We start from the raw sequence: 16,350 nt of genomic DNA on the forward strand, positions 1-16,350 counted from the left end.
TTCTCTCTCTCTCTCCACCTCCAGTTCCCAGCGACATTTTTTAAAGGGCGCGACAGTATCTGCTCTACCTTCTGCTACGAGATCCTGAAAGGTTGCACCTCTAAGCTCACCTCCACTCGCAGCGAGGCCTCTGCCCTCCTTTACTTGCTGATGAGGAACAATTTTGAGTACACGAAGAAGAGGACCTTTCTGAGAACCCACCTTCAGGTCAGTCCCTCCCCTGCTCCGCAAACCCACAGCTGAACTCTTGCTCCAGCATGGGTCCGAATTTCAAGTTACAAAACTCCCCCCAGCCCATGATCTGCTTTTGAAGCATCCCCTTGGAATGAATGTGGTGCTACCTGAATGCAGTGGTGTCAGTCCTCACCAGGTAAACACAACCACTTTTCCTGCTTCTGTTAAATCTAACCCAAGCCAGTTGCCTCATAGTGCCAGGGACCCAGGATCGATTCCAGCCCTGGGTCTGTGTGGAGTCTGCATGTTCTCCCCGTGTCTGTTCCTCCGGGTGCTCTGGTTTCCTCCCACAGTTCAAGGATGTGCAGATGAGGTGAATTGGCCATGTTATATTGCCCATAGTGTTTCAGGGATTTGTAGGTTAGGTGCATCAGTCAGGGGTAAATGTAGGGGAGTGGTTTTTGGGTGAGTTACTCTTCGGAGGATCAACATGGACTTGTTGGGCCGAAGGGCTTGTTTCCACACTGTAGGGATTCTATGAAGCCAACTGGCCCTGTTCGGTGACGTGGTCAACGTTTGTTTACATATTTGATAAACAGGATTGGGTGAAAATGTTCCCAGTACAGATTTGGAGATGCCGGTGTTGGACTGGGGTGTACAAAGTTAAAAATCACACAACACCAGGTTATAGTCCAACAGGTTTAATTGGAAGCACACTAGCTTTCGGAGCGACGCTCCTTCATCAGGTGATTGTGGAGGGCTCGATCCTAACACAGAATTTATAGCAAAAATTTACAGTGTGATGTAACTGAAATTATACATTGAAAAATTGATTATCTGTTAAGCCTTTCATCTGTTAGAATACAGTGATAGTTTCACTTCTTTCATGTGTAAATCACAAAACCTTTTTTTTAAAGTTGCATTCTCGGGTTAGCTGTTAACAGCTGACCACATTGTGAAAAGAGTTGTTTGCTTTGTGGACTAATCAGGTCAGTTCTGATTCTCAAGATCCACTCGGGCTGCCGCGGGTCACTCTGTGTCAAAATGTTGTCGGTTCAACTCCACTTCCTGAACATTGTATTGCAGATCCCAAGCTGCCCCACCAGTGCAGTACCAAGGGATCGCTGTCCTGCCTGAGATGCTTCCTTTTGAAAGAGATGTCCTTGGCTAGATAGGGGAGATCCCATGACATTATTTTGGAGTCATTTCTGATCTTGCTGAAATCTAGAAGCAGATCACACAATCATGAACAAAATGTTGTTTGAGGGAGCCGACTGCAACACAGGTTGGCTCCAGCATTTCCTGTGCTATAACTGCTACGCTCCCCTCCCCAAATAATTGCTTTATTGGCTGTCGTGTTGTAAGCTATGTAAAGCACCTCATAAATACAAGTTTGTTCTTTCCTGATACTGATCAGTACAGTACAGCAATCACTAAATTGCCAAGCGACAGCCCCAAAATGACTTACATGCTGGCTTTCCAGCCCACCATCCTGACCCTGACAGTGTTCATTCGCACCAGGCTGAACCCAGCCACTTTGTCATTTTTTTTCTTAAATCTGTTGTCAGGATGTCACTCGCCAGGCTAGCTCTTGAAAGAAAAGGGTGGTGAGCTACCTTCTTGGGCCATTGCAGTTCTTGGGGTGTTGGTATACAGGGTGTTGTTCGGAAAGAAGCCAGTTACAGACCTCTAGCCCACCTTTGCCCTCCGACAATCTCTTGCAGTTATCCACTCAGTCTCTATCCTGCTCACTCTCCTCCTTCGTGCTCTTCCCAGCACCTTCTCTTAGTGCCTTGCTCTCTCTGGCCTGACCATGCTCTTTCTCCCACCCGCACCCTGTGATTTTCCTGGGTACAATGAGTGCTGGTGCAGTTGACGCTTGTGGAGCTCAGGCACTGGGATGTTGATGCCTGGGTGCCACAACCTCAGATTTACATCACTAAAACCAACTCGCTCACCCTTATATGTCATTGAGGGAGCTGGGATCTGCCAGCTTCCTGGGAGCCAGAGGATTGACCCATCAGTATAAGCTATGCTCCCCCCAATCAACTGAGGGGTCTATGTGTGGTTCGTGATCTTAGTCTGGGGTCTCACTAATTTAACATTGGACACTGTTAATGGGATAACGCAGTGCCACCTGACCTATCCTTAGCTCATCTCAATCTGTCTGGTCTCATCCAACGGCCCACAAGACAAGTGAAGAGGTAGTTGAGATTAAGGAACAAAAAGAGCTCCAGGAAATAGCGTGCCATTTGCTCAGATTGAGAGGGTACAATGGGACAACAGCAGAAAGAACTGTTCAATAGGTGCAATCAGACATGACAGCAGATTTCCAGGCTGGATGGGATATCAGCAGCAACTTCCAATGGATTTCAGCTGGAGAGAGATGCTCTTTAATCTTTCTGAATCCATGGTCGATTCTATACATGAATGAATTGCTTCCTTTGTGCATTTCAGATTATAATCGCAGTGAGCCGATTGATAGCTGACGTGGTTCTAACTGGAGACTCCAGATTCCAGGATGCTCTCTCCATCATCAATAACTTTGCCAATAGTGACAAGGCACTGAAGGTTTGTGTAGGCTTGTCTGCTTTCTGTGTAACACAGTGTATTGTGTGCTGTGGGACTGAGTATTTCCTCAATTCCAGGTCCTCTGCACTCAGTGAGAATAAGATCCCCTCAGGCTGTTGCTCACAAATTCAAAGTAAACATCAGTAGTCGTGGTTAATAATCAGCAATCCTATTAATTGGATCTCTCACAATTATCTACGAGATTCAGTCGTGAACTTGGTCCACTCCCTGGTCAGACTCATATTCCTGAAGAAGGGCTCGTGCCCGAAAAGTCGATTCTCCTGCTCCTTGGATGCTGCCTGACCTGCTGCGCTTTTCCAACAACACACTTTCAGCTCTGATCTCCAGCATCTGCAGTCCTCACTTTCTCCTTTAGTATGAGATGATTCCATTTAAACTTTTCGTCTTCCATGCCTGAAGTTGGTAATGTGCAGTGATGTTTAGGACACTTTTTAAACATGTTAATGCTTTAGTCTAAATAAAAATTCTTCTGTAAGCTTATAGAAAGACAGAAGTTGAGGGGGGAACTTGATTGAGGTCTACAAAACCATGAGAGGTATAGACAAGGTGGATAGCAAGAAGCTTTTTCCCAGAGTGGGGGACTCAATTACTAGGGGTCATGAGTTCAAGGTGAGAGGGGAAAAGTTTAAGGGAGATATGCGTGGAAAGTACTCGACGCAGAGGGTGGTGGGTGCCTGGAAAGTGTTGCCAGCAGAGGTGGTAGAGGCAGGCAAGATAGCATCATTTAAGGTGTATCTAAACAGATACATGAATGGGCAGAGAGCAGAGGGATACAGACCCTTGGAAAATTGGCGATAGGTTTAGATAGCGGATCTGGATCGGCGCAGGCTTGGACCACCAAAGGGCCTGTTCCTGTGCTGTAATTTTCTTTGTTTTTTGGTCAATCACTACACATGGAAACAGTATTTCTTAGCACTGCTCAAGGACCTTGCATAAGATTATATCAGATATACAGCAGAGAAACAGGTCATTTGGTCCAACAGGTCCATGCTGGTGTTTATGATTCATTTGAGCTAGCTCTCATCCTGGGAATGCATATATATCAAATTCTATTGCTTTTTATTTTACAGAGAATCTAAATACTTAGGAAAAGGAAAGTTTCTGTTTGACCCACAAAGCCTTTTCCTGCACAGTACAACTGTTGTCCCAGTGAATCAGTGAGTACTCTGACATGACCTGAGGAATGTTATGTCCGACACAGCCTGTAATATTGTCCCTGTTTCAGACTCAAACTCCTCCTCTACGTTCCAGACATGGCTATTCCTCGGTTCTCATAGCCAGCTTCCCATCATCTGCCTTCCACAAATCTGAGGTCAGCTGTCCGTATCTAAACATCTATTCACCCGTCAGTTCCTCAGCTCATTGTTCTGTACAGGTAAAAACAATGACTGCAGATGCTGGAAACCAGATTCTGGATTAGTGGTGCTGGAAGAGCACAGCAGTTCAGGCAGCATCCAAGGAGCTTCGAAATCGACATTTCGGGCAAAAGCCCTTCATCAGGAATAAAGGGCCCCAGTCCAGAAATGACTCTGATTTAACATTCATGCTCAGCTCCTTCCATGGACTCAGCCTTCTGACCGCCTCCACCTCTGATATTCCACGATATCTATGCTCCTCCAAATTGGGGTGGCATGGTGGCGCAGTGGTTAGCACTGCTGCCTCACAGCGCCAGGGACCTGGGTTTGATTCCATCCTCAGGCGACTGTCTGTGTGGAGTTTGCACATCCTCCCCGTGTCTGCGTGGGTTTTTTCCAGGTGCTGCAGTTTCCTCCCACAGTCCAATGATGTGCAGGCTAGGTGGATTAGCCATGGTAAATGCTGGGTAACAGGAATAGGGTAGGTGTGGGCGGGAAGCTGTTCGGAAGGTCGGGAATGTGGACTTAATGGATGGAGCCTGCCTCCACACTGTAAGGATTCTATGGTTCTAATTCTAGCTTCATGAGCATTTGTCACTGCTGTCAGCCAATCACTGTCGGCTATGTGTCCAGCTATCGAAGCCCTAAACTCCAGAACCACCACCTCAAACCTTCCACCACTCTACCTCTGTATTCCTTTAACATGTTCCTTAAAGCCTGCCCATTTGATCAAGCACTTGGCCTTCTGAGTGAAAACCTTGTTTTTATTCTCTCAGAGGGTTGAGAGTCTTTGGAATTCCCTTCCTCAAAAGGCAATAATGCAGAATCTTTCAGTATTTTCAAGGCAGACTTGGATAGATTCTTGATGACCAAGGGGATGGAAGATTGTTGGGATGTGCATGAGTGTAGAGTTGAGGTTCAAATCACGTCAGGTCGGCTATGATCTTATTGAATGGTGGAACAGGTCTGAAGGGCCGAATGGCTGCCTGATCTTCCTTGTCCAGATGTAAGTTGCTTTCTTGCTTTTCTGTGACATACCTAAGGATGTTTTATTAGCTTGAAGGTGCTTTGTCAATATTTGCTAATGAGATGCATGAATAATAAGCCAAGTTCCATGGAAAATTGTATTTAAATCTGTAAGTAATTAACAACCCCACTCCTTTGGTTCTGTTGCAGTCAACCGCATTCCCAGGTGAGGTGAAAGACCTGACGAAGAGAATTCGCACTGTGCTTATGGCCACTTCTCAGATGAAGGAGCACGAGAAGGATCCTGAGATGTTGATTGACCTTCAGTACAGTTTAGCCAAGTCGTATGCCAGCACTCCTGAGCTCAGGAAGACCTGGCTTGGCAGCATGGCGAAAATCCATTTGAAAAATGGTGACTTGTCTGAGGTAACAGGCCTGCCCCTTTAAACAGAACATGTGACAGAGTTTGAACCCCATCATGCTGTTTTTAGTGCTTGAATTCCACTTCCGAAAATCTAGAATGGGAAAGCAGACTTTTTTGTGTGTTTTTCCATGCCAATCTGTTGGGATTTTTTAAAGGGAAGAAATAGCAACTAAGTCAATCTGGCCTCTGTGACTCCAGTCCCAAACCATCTCATTGGCTTTTGGCTTCTCTCCAAGGTGACCTGGACAAGTCACCCAGTTGCATTAAATCAGGACATCTCCAGGATGGGCAGTGAATGCCAGCCTGGTCAGGGGAATCTCGAGAGTGAACAAAGACTTGCATTTAAATAGCACCATAGTCATTCTTGTAATGTGAGACATAAATTGCAGTCCTATGGCAAGCCATAGAGTCATAGAGATACACAGCACAGAAACTGACCCTTCTGCCCAACTCATCCATGCTGACCAGATATCCTAAATTAATCTAGTTCCGTTTGCCAGCACATGGCCCATATTCTTCTAAACCCTTCCTATTTATATACCCATCCCGATGCCTTTTAAATGCTGCAATTGTACCAGCCTCCACCACTTCCTTTGGCAGCTCATTCCATACATGCACCTCCCTCTGCATGAACAAAATTGCCCCTTAGGTCCCTTTTATATATTTCCCCTCTCACCCTAAACCTACGCCCTCTAGTTTTGAACTCCCCCACCCCATAGAAAAGACCTTGACTATTTACCTTATCCAAGCCCCTCCCAAAGCAAAATCCTGCAGATGCTGGAAGTTTGAGTCAAAAACAGAAAATGCTAGAAATACTTTATGGTTAGGAAGCTTCTGTGGAGAAGGGTGCAGAGTTCACCTTTATAGGCCTGTGACCTTTCACCCGAACTGGGTAAAGTGAGAAATATAATAAAGGTGCCATAGTCTTATCAGACCATAGGGCTGCTGTCTCATTAGGGAGAGATGGTTGGTGGTGGTTTGACCTGAGGGTCACCACATCTCAGGGTCTTGGGCGAGGAAAGAGGTTGAGAAAGAATATCCTTCATAGGAACCTCAGCTGGTGTAGGAATTGCATGATCGACCAACTGAATTGGATAGGCTGGAACTTTATTCTCTGGAATGTCAGAGATTGAGGGGTGACCTTATAAAATCATGAGGGGCATAGACAAGGTGAATAGTCAAGGTCTTTTCCCTAGGGTAGTCCAAAAACTAGAGGGCATAGTTTTAAGGTGAGAGGGGAAAGATTTAAATGGGTCCTGAGGGACAACTTTTTCACACACAAGGTGTGCGTGTATGGGATGAGCTGCCAGAGGAAATGGTAGAGGTGGGGACAATTACAGCATTTAAAAGGCCCCTGGATGGGTATATGAATAGGAAGAGGTTAGAGGGATACAGGCCAAATGCTGGCAAAAGGGACTAGGTTGGTTAAGGATACCTGGTCGGCATAGATGAGTTGAATTGAATATCATTCTGACAATTCAACCCTTTATTTAAAATCCTGTTTTATTGCTGCTGACGAAAACATTATTGATGTAACCATGGTGATCATTTTGAATAAGCTGAATCCATCTAAATGCTCAAGTTTTACCTCCAGGTAATTGATCCTGGTCAACCATGCAAATCCTTTGATCTCTGCTGATCATGCAAGAGTGTGTCACCTTTTTGAAAACACAAACTCTGAGAGATTTGCATCTATCTAGCACCATTGTGACATCAGCACTCCCAAAAGGCCTCAACAGCCAATGCAAATATGTTTGTAGTGTAGGTAATGCAGGAAATATGTCTGTCAGTGTTCACACAGCAAGATTCATAAAGCTGTTTCCATGCTGTATGACTATGATTGGGAAAATTGAATGGAGTCCTTATTCATAATTAGCTTTGAGGAATTATAATTGAGTTAACAGTGGGAAACCAAAGGCTTGTAGTTAATATTAGTGGACTGCCTATCACCACTGATAGATGCATCAAAGTCAAGGCGGGGAAGGATAGAGTCAGTGAAGGATGGGCATACCTATTTATTGCATGTCTATCTATCTTATACCAACTGATCCCATGTAGATATGTCAGACTGTAATAATTATTATACATGTACAACAGTGTTAAAATGGCATATTTCATACTTACTTTTATTGTTCTTAAAGCTCTCTGTATGTTGGTGTTGTTAATCCTACATGTGCTTCATGTCTCGTCACACCAAACGTTGATAGGTATCTGAAAGGACTTGTGTATCCCCTTCTATTACTGCTACTTACACGTTAATTGCCAGGAAGCTTGTGATTGCTTGTCCTCAGCTCCTGTCAAACTGCAAGCCCAGGTGAGGTCAGGCAGTTCACAAAAAAACCAAAACAAAGAACTATGGCTACTGGAAATCAGAAACAAAGAATTGAAAAGCACGAATTTTAAAGTTATATTCCCAAACCCTCCCCCTCCCCCTTCTTGCTCTGATCTGAACCACCAATACCGCATGCACATCTCCCTATTTGTCATCTTGAACACCTCAGTTAGATTAGCCATTAGTCTTGTATATTTGAGAAAACACAATCCCAGACTGTACAATTCATTCTTGACACTTCACCCTTTATGCTGATTGAATCCAATTGTAAATGTCGCACTGTCTATCGTTTACTATCGCCTCTGTTTGGTTCTTATTAAACTGATAACTGGAGCATTTGACTAGGCACAGTCGACAGGTGCCCAAATATCATTCTGATCATTCAACCTTTATTTAAAATCCTGTTTTATTATTGTTGACAAAAACACCATTGATGTAACCATGGTGATCATTTTGAATAAGCTGAATCCATCTAAATGCTCAAGTTTTACCTCCAGGCAATTGATCCCGGTCAACCATGCAAATCCTTTGATCTCTGCTGATCATGCAAGAGTGAAAGCACAGGGAAGGAGAGATTTGCATCTATATAGCACCATTGTGGCATCAGGACAACCAAAAGGCTTCAAAAAGGCAATGCAAATATATTTATAGAGTAGGCAATGCAGGAAATGTGTCTGTCAGTGTTCACACAGCAAGATTCAAAAATCATCGATGAGATAATGAGCAAATAATACGATTTAATGGCATTAGTCACAGCCTGTCACTGAACAGAACTCATCCTCTTTTCTGCAAACAGTGGGGGTTCAACTCTAACATCTCGTTCCAAAGAAGTTTGACATTTCATCCAGCAGATGACAACTCTACCAATGTGTCATTCCCACAGCGATGATTAACACCTCGACGTGCTCCAGTTCCTGGGGTTTAACGCTGAGGGCTCAGATGTGACAGTTATCTTTTATCCCTCTGTGGGATGCAGGTGTTATTGGAAAAGCAGGTATTTGACATCCATCCCAAATGGCCCTTGTACGGAGTGTTTCGTTGGGCCATTTCAGAAGGCGGATAAAAATCATTCACGTTGCTGTGGATCTGGAGTCACACATAGATCGGACCAGGCCTGGGTGGCAGATTTCCCTCCCAGAACAGCAAGAGTGAACCAGATTGCTTTTTGCAGCAAATAAATGGCTAAAATGAGATATTATGTTCCAGATTTATTAACTGAATTTAAATTCAGTCAGCTGTGCTGTTGGGATTTGAACCTGTGTGGCCATGCGCCTCTGTTTTTGGGTCCAGAGACATTCCCAGTCTAGCTATCACCTGCTGAAATAGAGTGTGACCAACTGAGCCACAACTGGCACTTAACTGTTCAGGGACAAGTTGGGAATGAGTCTGTGTAACATGTCTCTCCTCCTTTGCAGGCAGTGATGTGTTATGTTCATGTGGCCGCCCTGGTTGCAGAATACCTCTACAGGAAGAGTAAGTCAAATAATTTGTATTAATCCCAATAACTCTCTTTCACAAATTAAATCACGCCATTTAGTTGGAATGCAGAGTTATCAGAGGTGAATGCGAATGTGGAATTCATAAAACAAACAGATTAGTAATTGAAGATGCTTGAAGGGCAGAACAATCAATTACTGCTACTGTTTCTTATGTTTATGTGTTTTCCAATTTATTCCAACTGCAATAAAGAGAGAAAATGCTGGATACTCTTGGATCTGTTTGTGGAGGGAGGAACAAATTTAGCATTTCACGCCACAGAACAGAAAACTTCAACAGGGAAGGGAGAACCTTCAGCCCATTATGTCTGTGCCATCTCTTTTGCAGTTATCCCATTCCCCAGCTCTTTTGCAGAGCAATCTACTTATCCCACTCCCCAGCTCTTTCCCAATCTCTCGGCAGTTTGATTTTACCACAAGTGTTTATCCGATTCCCTCATGAAAGCTGCGATTGAATAATTATCTACTGTCCAATCAGGCAGTGGGTTCCAAACCCTAACCCTTGTGTTACTTCTGGTTCTTTTTGACAGTCAAATTAAACATCAGCCAATGGAACTAGTTTTAGAAACACACAAACTAGGTGCAGGAGTAGGCCATTCAGCCCTCAGGTCAGCACCACCATTCAGTATGAGCATGGCTGATCAAGCAATTTCAGTATCCCATTCCCACTTTCACTCCTTACTCTTTCATCCCTTTAGCTGCAAAGGCCCATGCCCAAATCTGTCTTGAATATATTTTACATATTGGCCCCAACAGCTTCCTGCAGGAGAGAATTAAACAGATACACAACTCTCTGAGTGAAGAAATTCTTCCTCATCTCAGTCCTGAAAGGTTTTCCCCTTATTTTTTGACTGTGACCTCTAGTTCTGGACATCCCCCAACAACGGGAAAATATTTCCCACATCTAGCCTGTCCAGTCCCATCAGGATTTTATATGTTTCTATGAGATCCACATTGAAACCCATCGTGATTATAAACACCTCTGAAACATCACCTCTTGTTTTTGTTTGGACTGAGAACACTAATATCCCAGTTTTTCCAGTTTGTCCCTCATCCTTGGAGCCATTTTTTGTAAATCTCTTCTGCAAAGTCTTCATGTCCTTCCTAAAGTGTGAAACCCAGAATCAGGCAAGATACCTGAATTGGGCCTAACTCACCCTTTGTGTTGGTTTAACATAGTTTCCGGGTTTTCATATTCTATACATCTATCTGTAAAACTTTATTGACTTCTTTGTTAACCTATCCTGCCACCTTCAGAGATTTATGCACAAATACCCTGATCATAATCATTGAGTCACACAGCTTGGAGACAGACTTCTCTGTCATATTTGTCCATGCTGACCAGGTATCCTAAACTGAGCTACTCCAGTTTGCCTCTATTTGGCCCATCTCCCTCTAAACCCTCTATACATGTGCCCATCCAAATGCTTATTAAATGTTGTAATTGTACCCACTTCTACCACTTCCTCTGGCAGCTCATTCCATGTATGCACCACCCTCTGTGTAAATGTTGTCTTTCAGGTCCATTTTAAATCTTTCCCCTTTCACCTTAAATGTATGCCCTACACTGGAGAAAGATCCTTGGTTAGTCACCTTATCCATGCCTGTCCTGATTTTAGAAATCTCTATAAGGCCAGCTCCCAGTCTCCTCCTCTGATGTAACACATTGTTATATCATTTAGTTCCTGCCTCTTTCTCCCAAAACATATCTCCTCTCACTTCCCTACTTTTAAGGTTCATATTTCTTGGTGATCATCCAGTCTTCCTGGTTCCCTTGAAGTCAATCATTATCTTTCTCAATGTTAATTTCATGCCATTTGCAGTCAGTGCCCAGCCAACAGATGCCTGGGTGTTTTCCAGCATTTTCAGTTCTGCTTTACGGTTTCCTAAAGCTGTTGCATTTTGGTGTATTTTTAAACTTCAGTAATTATTTATCATCATAAATGCTAGTGCTGACTCTCAAAGTTTCTGAGAACTAAATGGGAAGTAATCCAAAATTAGTAGAATTTTCAGTCCATCTTTTAGTCACTCTTTGTTGGCTCAGTGCCATTCAGTATTTTGTTTTGGAATCATTCTGTGAGGCACATTTAATATAATGACACACACAAGGTCTATGTTATTGGGGCTTATAAAATAGTTTTAATGAATCAGAGACCTTGGAGTGCAGGTTCATAGCTTCTTGAAAGTGGAGTCACACGTAGATAGGATAGTGAAGAAGGCGTTTGGTATGCTTTCCTTTATTGGTCAGACTACAGGAGTTGGGAGGTCATATTGCAGCTGTACAGGACATTGGTTAGGCCACTGCTGGAATATTGTGTGCAATTCTGGTCCCCTTCCTATCGGAAAGATGTTGTGAAACTTGAAAGGGTTCAGGAAAGATTTACAAGGATGTTGCCAGGCTTGGAGGATCTGAGCTACAGGGAGAGGCTGAACAGGCTGGGGCTGTTTTCTCTGGAGTGTTGGAGGCAGAGGGGTGACCTTATAGAAGTTGACAAAATTATGAGGGGCATGAATAGGATAAATAGACAAAGTTTTTTCCCTGGGGTCAGGGAGTCCAGAACTAGAGGGCATAGGTTTAGGGTGAGAGGGGAAAGATATAAAAGAGACCACAGGGGCAACTTTTTCACATAGAGGGTGGTACGTGTATGGAATGAGCTGCCAGAAGATGTGGTGGAGGCTGGTACAATTGCAACATTTAAGAGGCATTTGGATGGGTATATGAATAGGAAGGGTTTGGAGGAATATGGGCTGGGTGCTGGCAGGTGGGACTAGATTGGGTTGGGATATCTGGTCAGCATGGATTGGTTGGACTAAAGGGTCTGTTTCCGTGCTGTACATCTCTATGACTCTATAATCATTCCTGGCATGTGTTTGTCAGGAGCAGTGAGAGTTAGTCTGTATCTGCACTGTTCAATATTGTGTTTCCACATGTGACCATCTATCAGTAAATGTGCATGAAAATGGGCAAATGAGACAGTGGTTGAGATTGTATGTATGCAAGAGAATGTGCACGATTATGTATGTGGGTGTAAAAATAAGCAGGCCAGTTGCAGTTTATGTTTGAAACTGTGACAGAACATCAGCACACAGCAATGAGGCACCAGGCAATTAATCTGTTTATTTCTTTTAGATATTTTTGTCTGATTCAAACGCATCGCATGTAATGCAAGTCCTCAGCCCAGCTCTGAGAGTTATGTACACCATTGACTGGAAGTGATTAATTATATTGCAGTTTAATTTACAACTATTGCGCACTTAATTAGTTATTAAACAAAATAGCTTCAGCCTGAAGGTTCTTATGATGCAAATGGTAGTGTCCCTATCTCTGAACCAAGAGGCCTGGTTTCAAGTCCCACTGCCTCCAGACATGTGTCATAACATACCTGAATAGGCTGATTTAAAACACTGATAAGTTCGGCTTGCTTATTGTTTTGAGAAGAAAGTGAGGTCTGCAGATGCTGGAGATCAGAGCTGGAAATGTGTTGCTGGAAAAGCGCAGCAGGTCAGGCAGCATCCAGGGAACAGGAGAATCGAAGTTTCGGGCATAAGCCCTTCTTCCTGAAGAAGGGCTTATGCCCGAAACGTCGATCCTCCTGTTCCCTGGATGCTGCCTGACCTGCTGCGCTTTTCCAGCAATACATTTCCAGCTATTGTTTTGAGAAGTGATTTGTCTGTCTCACAAAGCAGGTGGTGGCAGGACTTGAGAAGGGAGACTATAATGAGAGAAACACAGATGGAAATGAAAGGTCGAAAAGTAGAGAACAAAAGTGGAAATCTGAGGAAATGAGGGCTAGAAGAAAGTAGAGCTGCAGTAGAAAAGGATGTTAAAAATAAACACATTGTAAAGGTATTGTATGCAAATGCACAAAGCATTTGCAATAATTAAGCCAATTCACCGGAACTTAGAAGAATGAGAAGGGATCTCACTGAAACGTATAAAGTTCTGACGGGGCTGGACAGACTGGATGACATTCCCTCTGGCTGCGGGCCTACAATATTGGGCCACATGGCATCGGCCATTTTGTACCGAGATGAGGAGAAACATCTTCAATCCGAGATGGCAAACCCCTGGAATTCTCCTCCACAGCGGCAAAGCCACTGAATATGTTTAAAAAGAAAGACTTCTCGGGGCAAAAGGGGAATGTGGAGAGTGCAGGGGTTGAAATAGAGAATCGGCCATAATTTCGTTGAATGGTGCAGCAGACTCAGTGGGCTGAAGCACTACTTCTGCTCCTGCTTTCTATATTACTATGTTCGAAAGCCAAGGAAGGTTGTGGGGATGTGTTGAAATTGGTTCCAAGAAACAGTATTTTTGGCGTGCCTCAGCTTGTGTTTTGATACCTTTCATCAAATGCCTCTACCGACAGGATGATTTAAGAGTGCACTGTCTGAGAGTATTACCCGAGAATTACAAATTTTCACTTCTAGCAAGTTTAACCATTACATTCCCAGCTTCAATTCGATGTCAAAGGAGGTCTCGTTAATTACTTTTCCAAAAAAAAAATGCTTGAATGTCAAAAGACACCAAGAGTGAGCCTGCCTGTGGAATTAGTAAACGCCCAGAATTAATATATGATGAGCGTGGCTGTTATACTGGGCGAAAACCCCACAGCACACATCAGATAGTAAATATGATCAAAACAGATCCATAGATTTCTCAGCAGCTAGATGTTAATGGGTTATCAGGTTTTTTATAAGGAATTATTCATTCAAGGGTTGTGGCAAGCATTAATTGCCCATCCCCAATTACCAGAGGGCAGTTTAGTGTGAGCCACATGGCTGTTGGTCTGCAGTCACATGGAGTCCAGGTAAGGATGGCAGTTTCAGAATCTAAAGGACATTAATGAACCAGATGGGTTTTTCCTGACAATCAACAATGGATTTGTGACTGTCATTAGACTATTTCCTGATTTTTTTTTAATTGAATTCAAATTCCACAAGCTGTTGGCAGGATTCAAACCTGAGACATTATCTGGGTCTCTGGATTAACTGTCCAGCGATAATACCACTAGTCCTTCACCTCTCCTTTATCTCATTAAATCTCATTAGGGGTTATATTTCCTCACTTATCCCACTCCAGCCTTGAAATTCCCTTTCGAGGTCTGTTCTGTCTACTTCAACATCTGCTCCTGTGTTGGTCCATCATCCTTCTGTCCTGGATCCACTGAGACTATACCTCACTGCTCATTCACAATCAGCATTGTGATTCTTAACTGACAGCTAGCTTTACCGAGCTAGTCCAGCCCCCGAGTTTTTCCTTTGAGCACTAGTCTTCCTCAGATTCATCAAACAAATATTGCTTTTGAGTTTTTCAACCCCTTCTAAACAAGAATCAGGGGAGATTCTTTGCTGGCTGGAGTCAGACCTGGCACAAAGGCAGTTGGGGGTTGTTGCTATTGGAAGCCATCATCAGAGGAGCAAATTGGGAGGCAGATTTTAAAAAGGTGCAGAAGTAACAGGGTTGTTGTCATGGATGACTTTAACTTCCCTAATATTGATTGGAACCTCGACTGGGACAACACTACTATTATAGGATAAGCCAAACAGAGAACAGCCAGAGAATTCCTAGAATCATGGCACTTATCCACAGATTCAATCAATAAGCCCATCGACCTGGACCCAATATACCGACCACTGCAACGGACAGCTGGAACTGACAACCGGAAGCGGCAGATTCAAACCACTACAAATGCCGGAGGAAAGATCACAGAAGCGCTTCACAGGAGGCTCCCAAGCACTGAGGAGTCACCCAGACAGGGGACGAAACATCTGCAACACACATTCCCAGCTCGGCGAACAGAACCACAACATCAGGTGGTTGTGGAGCATAAGATTTAAAGACACAGAATTTATAGCAAAAGTTTACAGTGTGATGTAACTGAAATGATTTATTGAAAAAGACCTGGATTGTTTGTGAAGCCTCTCATCTGTTAGAATGACCATGTTGGTTTCAGTTCACTCATCTGTAAATTGCAAAACATTTTGAAAAGTTACATTCTCAAGTGAACTTTAACAATTGGTGTCATGTCGGCCCAAATAATATATTGAAGGTGTGAGGTGTCCTGTTGTGATACTGTCTGTGCACAGTGGTCAGAATGATTCTAATCTAAAAAACAGATTTACAGAATCTTACATGGATTCATGCAGTTTTTGAGCAAAATAAAATGTAATTTCTGCAAGTACAGATTCACCCCACAAACATATATGTGTATGTGTGCATGTGAGTGTGTGTGTGGTGGTGGTGGTGGTGCTGGGGGGAATGGTTATGGGTGTCTGTGAAAGAGTGAGAGTGTAAAGAGGTATAAGTCTATGAGAAGTGACTACTGCACTATACACACACACAAACATCTACACGTGCGCATGCGCGCACACACACACATACAGTCCCACACTCACACATACACCCTCTCACAGACTTAAAGCCCTTTACACTCGCACACATACACACATGCTCTCACAGCCTGTCATTTCCCTTACAGCCCCCTGCCCCTCCTTCATGATTAGAATCCAGTTCATTATTAGAATCAGTCTGACCATTGCGGCGCAGACAGTCTCACACAGGGAAGCTCCCACCTGCAATACATTATCTGGGCCGACATGCCACTAATTTTTAAAGTTCACTTGAGAATGTAGCTCCATAAAAGGTTTTGCGATTTACATGTGAAAGAAGTGAAACCAACATGGTTATTCTATTAGATGAGAGACTTAACAAATAATCCAAGTCTTTTTCAATATATAATTTCAGTTTCGTAACACTGTAAACCTTTGCTATACATTCTTTTGCTATACATTGCTATACATTATGATTCCTGAAGAAGGGCCTGTGCCCGAAACGTCGAATCTCCTGTTCCCTGGATGCTGCCTGACCTGCTGTGCTGTTCCAGCAATAAAGTTTCAACTATACATTCTGTGTCTTACAATCTTATATTCCACAACCACCTGATGAAGGAGAACACTCCAAATGCTAGTGCCCCCAATTAAACCTGTTGGACTGTAACCTGGAGTTGTGTG

The 16,350-nt window shown here is 43.5% G+C and overlaps 1 protein-coding gene across 4 annotated transcripts in view; it reads left to right on the top strand.

Moving 5' to 3' along the window:
- Positions 1–16,350, top strand: part of LOC122557068 (dedicator of cytokinesis protein 11) — a 291,784-nt gene that overhangs the window by 207,948 nt on the left and 67,486 nt on the right. For 2 of the 4 annotated variants that reach the window (XM_087992256.1, XM_043704339.2), the window contains exons 41-44: positions 25–207; positions 2,632–2,745; positions 5,298–5,513; positions 9,259–9,316. In XM_087992256.1, coding sequence (XP_087848382.1) covers positions 25–207; positions 2,632–2,745; positions 5,298–5,513; positions 9,259–9,316 — 571 coding nt within the window. The remainder of the gene's footprint in view (positions 1–24; positions 208–2,631; positions 2,746–5,297; positions 5,514–9,258; positions 9,317–16,350) is intronic. The other 2 variants (XM_087992257.1, XM_043704343.2) reach the window with 1 other exon arrangement.

This window comes from Chiloscyllium plagiosum, unplaced genomic scaffold (assembly GCF_037043375.1).
Source record: "Chiloscyllium plagiosum isolate Xiang-an unplaced genomic scaffold, Cpla_swu_hap1 HiC_scaffold_11, whole genome shotgun sequence".
In the NCBI taxonomy this organism is placed as follows: domain Eukaryota; kingdom Metazoa; phylum Chordata; class Chondrichthyes; order Orectolobiformes; family Hemiscylliidae; genus Chiloscyllium; species Chiloscyllium plagiosum.